The 7293-nt window shown below is 48.0% G+C and overlaps 1 protein-coding gene across 6 annotated transcripts; it reads left to right on the top strand.

Annotated features, from left to right (window-relative positions):
* Positions 1 to 283: 283 nt before the first annotated feature.
* Positions 284 to 4742, top strand: CD1D (CD1d molecule). Of its 6 annotated transcripts, none has more exons than XM_021088436.2 (6): positions 284 to 389; positions 649 to 942; positions 1368 to 1520; positions 2340 to 2618; positions 3627 to 3717; positions 3819 to 4742. In XM_021088436.2, the coding sequence occupies exons 1-6, from the start codon at positions 329 to 331 to the stop codon at positions 3838 to 3840; spliced, it is 900 nt and encodes a 299-aa protein (XP_020944095.1). In that variant the 5' UTR covers positions 284 to 328; the 3' UTR covers positions 3841 to 4742.
* Positions 4743 to 7293: the final 2551 nt, after the last annotated feature.

Here is a 7293-nt window from a genome sequence, read left to right as displayed (position 1 = left end):
AAAATAAAACGTAAATAGTAGTGGTAGGTCTGGATTCCTCGGATACCCACCAGGGCTTTCCGACCGGCTCTTTGCAGCTCAAACACCTGGGAGCTGTAGCTCAAATAGTGGGGGCCTGTGTACCAGGCAGGCCACTAGGCAGATGAAAAACTGGAATCAAATCCGGGGCAAGCCAGAATGGGAATCCTCGGGCTGAGACTGGGCCAGCAATCAAGTCGAGGTGAGGTTGTGGTGAGGCTGTCAGAAGAGGCGTGGAGGAGGGGACGAGGGAGGGGCCCGGGGAGGAGAATCAAAGTCGGAGAGAGCAGAGCCAGCCTCGCCCAGCGACATGGGGTACCTGCCGTTTGTGTTGCTCTGGGGGCTCCCCCAGATCTGGGAAAATTCTGAGGGTGAGTGGAGCCAGGGTGCCCGAGCGGGAGCCGGGATGGGAAGGAGGCGGGCGCTCGCGGCGGTCGGGTGAGGGCAGATGCACCTTCAGAAATTCGGGAGCTGGATTCCGCAGCTCGAGAACCTACTGCTCCCCGCCTTCAGCTCCCGGGCTCCCGGAGAGGGAGCTCGGCTCAGAGATAGTAGACACCATTTCTCCTTCCCAAGCCCATCTGTTTCTGTCTTCCCTTTCCCTTTTTTGCTCTCCCGCCCGCTCCCTAGGCTCCTCGGATCTGCATTCCCTTCCAGCCTCGCCGAGGTTTTTCCCCCTCCGCTGCCTCCAGATCTCGTCCTTCGCCAACAGCAGCTGGACACGCACGGATGGCCTGGGGTGGGTGGGGGAGCTGCAAGCCTACACTTGGCGCAATGACTCGGACACCATCGTCTTCCTGAAGCCCTGGTCCCAGGGCACACTGAGCGACCAGCTGGCGAATCAGCTGCAGCATATATTTAAGGGTTATCGCAGCAGCTTCACCAGGGACATAAGGGAATTCGTCAAGATGCTGGGCAGCGACTGTGAGCTGAGGGATGGGACGGTGGGCAGCTGCCCAGGGGGAGGCGGTGGACGCAGAAGCCCAACTGGGAGGTCCTGGTGCTCCTTGCTAAGAGCCTTGCCTCTCTCCCTTCCGATTTCCACTTCTGTCTGAGAGATTCCAGCTTGACTCCTCAAAATATCCTTTGTTCCTTCTGCTGCAGGTCACCTACTTTCATTTATCTGAACTCAGGGTCCCCGGTATATAACCCTCACACCGATTTCCTCAAGCTCTTTCAGTCTTTTCAGCTCCTCGCAGACCTCTCTCCATTCCTCTCCTCAGACCCCTTTGAGATCCAGATATCTGCTGGATGTGAGGTGCTTTCGGGGAACAGCTCAGAAAGCTTCCTCCACTCAGCATTTCAAGGAACAGACATCATGAGTTTCCAAGGAACTTCTTGGGTGTCAGCTCCAGATGCTCCACCTTGGATGCAGAGGGTCTGTAGAGTGCTCAACGAGGACCAGGGAACCAAGGAAACGGTGCAGTGGCTCCTCTACGACATCTGCCCCCAATTTGTCAGAGGCGTCCTGGAGACAGGGAAGTCGGAGCTGGAGAAGCAAGGTCAGCCTGCCTCTGTCACTTCCTGCCCTTCCCTCCACTCTGGGTCTCTACCTGGGCTTCTCATTCCAGGGTTTACATCCTTTTGAGAATCAGGGGAAGAGGAGGGGATGGATAAGGTCTGAGGATATTTATTCATTCCACAGACATTAACTAAATGCCTCAGGGCCAATAAAGACTGGGGGTCAACAGGATCTCTGCTCAAGGGGGAAGGTGAGAAGACAGATGACAATTAAAGCAGTATTCGAAAACCTGCTGTTTATGTTACAGCTGAACACATGGTGCTCTAGGAGTACAGGGCAGGGGCATTTACAGGAGGCTGGATCAGGGAAAGGACTGGTGGACAGGGGAGGCTTTCCTGGAGAAGCTAATGCAAATGGATTGACGTTGTGAAAATTCATCTCCAGAGGTGGGGAGGTAGGACCTGTGAGTCGGCTGTGAGGCCCAGAGCCTCTAATGCAGAGTCTTCACTTTAAGACCCCTCATTCCTGAGTCCCCTTCATGGCACAGTGGTTAACGAATCCGACTAGGAACCATGAGGTTGCGGGAATCCGACTAGGAACAATGAGGTTGCGGGTTTGATCCCTGGCCTTACTCAGCCGGTTAAAGATCTAGCATTGCCGTGAGCTGTGGTGTAGGTCACAGATGCGGCTTGGATCCCGCGTTGCTGCGGCTCTGGCGTAGGCCAGCAGCTACAGCTCCAATTAGACCCCTAGCCTGGGAATCTCCATGTGCCTCAGGTGCAGCCCTAGAAAAGGCAAAAAGACAAAAAATAAAATAAAAAAAAATTAAAAAAATCCCTCATTCCCTTGTTGGATACAGTGAAGCCTGAAGCTTGGCTGTCCAGTGGCCCCACTCCTGGACCTGGCCGTCTGCTGCTCGTCTGCCACGTCTCAGGATTCTACCCCAAACCCGTGTGGGTGATGTGGATGCGGGGTGAGCAGGAGCAGCCTGGCACTCAGCAAGGTGACATCCTGCCCCATGCAGATGGGACGTGGTATCTCCGAGTAACCCTGGATGTGGCGGCTGGGGAGGCATCTGGCTTGAGTTGCCGAGTGAAGCACAGCAGCCTAGGAGACCAGGACATCATCCTTTACTGGGGTGAGAAAGAACTGGGAATGGAAGGAGATGGTCCTCAAGCAGGAGGGAGTGGGGACGGGGACAGAATTACACGCCAGAATGGAGGTGTTTCAGGGAGGAAGCCCCACACTAGGAGGGATAGAAGGAGGGAATGCTGGATACAGGAAGGAGAGGAATAAAGATCCGAACTCAAAATGGATTGAGACAAGATGTTCCCTGCACAAGAAAAGCAAAACAAAAGCCAGAACAACAAACACAAAAAGGAGTTCCTGTTGTGGCTCAGTGGAAACAAATCTGACTAGTATCCATGAGGATGAAGGTTTGATTCCTGGCCTCACTCAATGGGTCAAAGATCTGGCATTGCCATGAGCTGTAGTGTAGGTTGCAGATACAGCTTGGATCTGGTGTTACTGTGGCTGTGGTGTAGGCCGGCAGCTGTAGCTCCGATTCCACCCCCACCTGGGAACCTCCATATGCCTTGGGTGTGGCCCTAAAAAGACACACACACACAAAAAGACAAAAACCCCTGCTGATGCAGAAATAGGTGGTGAGGACAGAATCCCAGGAAGATTCGTTCCCCAGAAGAGGGATAACAAAGATAGCTGTGGTTTATTGAGTGCTTCTTGCGTGTGAGCTAAACACTCTGCAGACAGCATTGCAGCTAGTCATCCCAACTCTTCTTTGAAGCAGGTACTATTATTTTTATTTTATAAATGAGAAATTGAGGCTAAGGTAGGTCAGGTGAACTTCCCAGAGTCTCATCATTAGAAAGTGGAAGAGTGGCTTTAGACACAGGGCTACCTAGCCACAAAACTATTGCCTTCCCCTGGATGCTCTACTAGCATGTGCTGAAGTGAACTGCGTTACGGATCCCCAGACCCTGAGAAAAGATGGAGCATCTAAACTTTAGAGGAATCCAAGTGGGCACATTAAGTAGGGGAGGAAATAAAATGCATGTGGCATCCTCGCATAGGCGATTGAAATAGGGTAGCTTCTGGGCTGAGAAATATCCTGTGTTCCCCCAAGCAGACCACAGTCATGTCTTGGTGATCGTCTTGTCAGTACTGGCTTTCATCCTTGTGCTCGGTGGAAGCTTCGCCTTCTGGTTTAGGAGGCGCCGGTAAGTCCCACCTTTCCATCTCCTCCTTCCCTCAGCCTTTGTCCCCTTATCTTCTCCTCTCCCCTTTTCCTAACGGTCTCTTTGTCTGTTTTCTCTCCCAGTGTCTATCAAAACATCCAGTGACTGTTCTTACCATATCCTGTCTATGTGGACCTCAAGATCTTAGGGTTTTGGTGCTCAGAATTCGGCAGTGAAAGAGAGCTACCTTGAAGAAGCAGAGGACAAGCATAAAGCAGCTCTTGTCACATCCTTTGAACATGTTATCTAAGAGGATTCAAGTTCTTTTTCAGTGTACTGAAAGTTTATAAGCCCTGGCGGTTCTGTAAAAACAGATGTGCAGACTCAGATACCTCTCAGGGACAAGCAGATGAGGGCTGAGGTGGAATTGTGTCATTTTTTTTGTTGTTTGTTTTCTTTTGGACATCCTGTGGCATATGGAGTTCCTGGGCCAGGGATCTAATCTGAACCACTGTTTCGACTTATGCTGCAGCTGCAGTAGTGCTGGATCCTTTTACCCACCGCACACGGCTGGGGATCGAACCTGCCTCCTGGCACTGCAGAGACGCCACAGATCCCGTTGTGCCACATTGGGAACTCCTATGGTTATCATTTGGACGATGGATTCTGCAGTGAACTGGAAAGCACATTTTCTGTCCAAAGAAAACATGTCCAGCTGTTTGTTGTCAACTATCACGTAAGACCCTGGCTTGGCTGTAACCCACATTTTTTCAAGAAAAGTGGAAATCTAGTTATATGCAAACATGCCTGATATTAATGTGTTGACTCAAACTTTTATAAAATATACCTCTGCCAGCTGATGGCAACCCTGGGGCTCCCAGTCTGTGTCTCTGATATAAAAAGTTTGTCCTGAAGGACGTATTGGCAGTTTCAGGACCTCATTTCTATTGCGAATTTGCATTTATAAAGGGGGACATTTTCTTTTTAAAAGAAAATTAGGTTGTAAGAAACAGAGGTGTTGAAAGCTTTGTATTTGGCGTAACTTGATTAAAAGAGGAGAAATCATAGTGTGTGCGTATTATGTAGAAAGAGCTATTTTGGTAGGGATATTTCTCTCACATGGCCAGTCACTTTTTCCAGACTGGAAGGAGACAGGCTCCCTCCAAAACAGGCTCTCCTACCTGTAGCTCTTAAATGAAACAATGTATAGGCTGGGCTGAAAGCATTTGGGTAGGTGTGCACTGCTGTCCTGATGATGGCCCAGTTGACTGCTTTTTATTTATTATTATATTTTTGTTTTTGTCTTTTTCAGGGCCACACCTGTGGCATACAGAGGTTCCCAGGCTAGGGGTCTAATTGGAACTGTAGCTGCTGGCCTCTGCCACAGCCACAGCAACACCAAATCTGAGCCGTGTCTGCAACCCATACCACAGCTCACGGCAACACCAGATCCTTAACCCACTGAGTGAGGCCAGGGATCGAACCTGCAACCTCAAGGTTCCTAGTCAGATTTATTTCCACTGCGCCACGATGGGAATTTCTACTGCTTTACTTTTAGACTAGAGAGAAGAGAGCAGGAAACAGCGGTCCTTTCTGGTGCCAGGAAATGAGAAGGCCAAGATAAAATCACCTGGTAGTGGAGTTCCCGTTATGGTTCAGAGGATACGAATCTGACTAGCATCCATGAGGACGCAGGTTTGATCCTTGGCCACACTCAGTGGGTTAAGGATCTGCTGTTGCCATGAGCTGTGCTGTAGGTCGCAGATGCGGCTCGGATCCTGCATTGCTATGGCTGTGGTGTAGGCTGGCAGCTGTAGCTCTGATTAGACCGCTAGCTTGGGAACCTCCATATGCTGTGGGTATGGCCCTAAAAAGACAGAAAAAAAAAAAAAAAAGAAATCACTTGGGAGCTGTCAGGGAAGTAGTCTTTTGGCGCTTCAGGCCCTTGAACATCCAGAAAAATGAGACTAAACTTCCAGAGTCTTTGCTTGAAAAAAATAAAGATTAGGCATCTTCTATATGTTGGACTAGGGCAAACCTAGACTGTGGGTGGAAGTTCAGCTAGTTTCTAGAGCAATAGTTTCCAGACTGTGGTTTCCTGATCTGTAGCCTGGAAACTTGCAAATTATTTTGGGCCACCCCTCAAATAATGAGACCCTTTGGGAGGGGGGCCTGGTAATCTGTGTTGTAGCAAAAAGCCCTCAGGTGAATCTTATGTTCAGCTAAAGTTAGAGAACCACTGTTGGTAGGTATTGTATAATGCTAAGTAACAGATTCTGTAGAATGCTAAGTGAAAATATTGGCCTAGGGTTAGTCAGGGAAGGCTTCCTGGAGGGAGGGGTATTTGAAGGCAGTAAGTAGAAATACGTCGAGGTGAACCATCCAGTACACCGGATCAGGAGATGGAGTCTCCTCTGACTCACTTTCTTCCAGTGCCATATGGAGATAATAATGTCTGTGGGTTTTTTTTTTTTCTTTATTTTATTTTATTTTAATTTAAAAAATTGATTTAAATTAATTTTAATACATTTTTAAAAATTTTAAATGATATTTATTTTTTCCATTATAGTTGGTTTATAGTGTTCTGTCAGTTTCTTACTGTACAGTGAAGTGACCCAGTCACACATACGTATATACATTCTTTGTCTCACATTATTTTCCATCAAGCTCCATCACAAGTGACTAGATATAGTTCCCTGTGTTATACAGCAGGATCTCACCTTTGACACGTGAAAGTTCCCAGGCTAGGGGTTGAATCAGAGCTAGAGTTGCCAAACTACACCACAGCCACAGCAACACGGGATCCCAGCCATGTCTGTGACCTACACCACATGGCACTGACAGATCCTTAACCCACTGAGCGAGTCCAGGGATAGAACCTGCAACCTCATGGATCCTAGTTGGGTTCGTTAACACTGAGACCTGAAGGGAACTCCTTGATACCCTTTTGAATACTCGACTGAATTACTAGGGGTGGGCATTATTTCATTCTTTTTTTTTTTTTAATCCCATTGCTTGTATTAAATCTCTTATTGCATAAAATAGTTACGTTGTTCTCTCTTTCTTCACTGACTTATTCATGCAGCTACACGGGGAGACTCTACAAGAAAAATGTTCATGTTTAAAGCTATAACCCATAGTAATCTTAAAAGTCACAAGCTTAATATTAAATGAGTGGAGGAAATGTAGAATGGTGGGCATAAAAGAGTTTGTGGAAAGCCTAAGTCATGGAATATTCAGAGCAATGCTGCCATGATGTGGGCTCAGGTCCAAAGGCTCCAGTTAAGGCCATGCTTCATTCCCTGGGTTAGCCAAGAGACCACTAATGCTCCATCTTGAAGTTTTTAAAAGTGCTTTCTGGAGTAACAGAGCTTCGTAGTGTTCGATAGGACAGGGGACTGGGCCAGTTAAGTGGGTAAAACTGTTAAATTCTGAAAGTTTTTGTTTTTGTAAACTCTATCATTACATGATGAATTAGGCTTATTCAGTTAACTATGGGATTTAAAAATTCTGGAGACAGAGACACTACTGTATTACTTTTGTGCAGATTGAAGAAGCTGTTGACAACACAATTCCACTGGAAGCCAAAATGGCCCTGGACCATCTTTGGACTCAGGA

This window comes from Sus scrofa, chromosome 4, assembly GCF_054392235.1.
Source record: "Sus scrofa isolate SSC_HxYL_T2T_F1_AM1 chromosome 4, Sscrofa_HxYL_maternal_Yorkshire_Landrace_v2.0, whole genome shotgun sequence".
Classification (NCBI taxonomy): domain Eukaryota; kingdom Metazoa; phylum Chordata; class Mammalia; order Artiodactyla; family Suidae; genus Sus; species Sus scrofa.
The sequence above is the reverse complement of the archived record's forward strand: the minus strand, read 5'-3'. Positions and strand labels throughout refer to the sequence as shown.

Bases quoted from the DNA above. Each gene is read 5' to 3' on its own strand.
- CD1D (XM_005663234.4), top strand. From the start codon at position 329: ATGGGGTACCTGCCGTTTGTGTTGCTCTGGGGGCTCCCCCAGATCTGG. The intron at 2,619-3,623 runs GTGAGAAAGAAC...TGTTCCCCCAAG, and splicing joins GGACATCATCCTTTACTGGG to CAGACCACAGTCATGTCTTG. The intron at 3,718-3,818 runs GTAAGTCCCACC...TTTCTCTCCCAG, and splicing joins TTCTGGTTTAGGAGGCGCCG to TGTCTATCAAAACATCCAGT.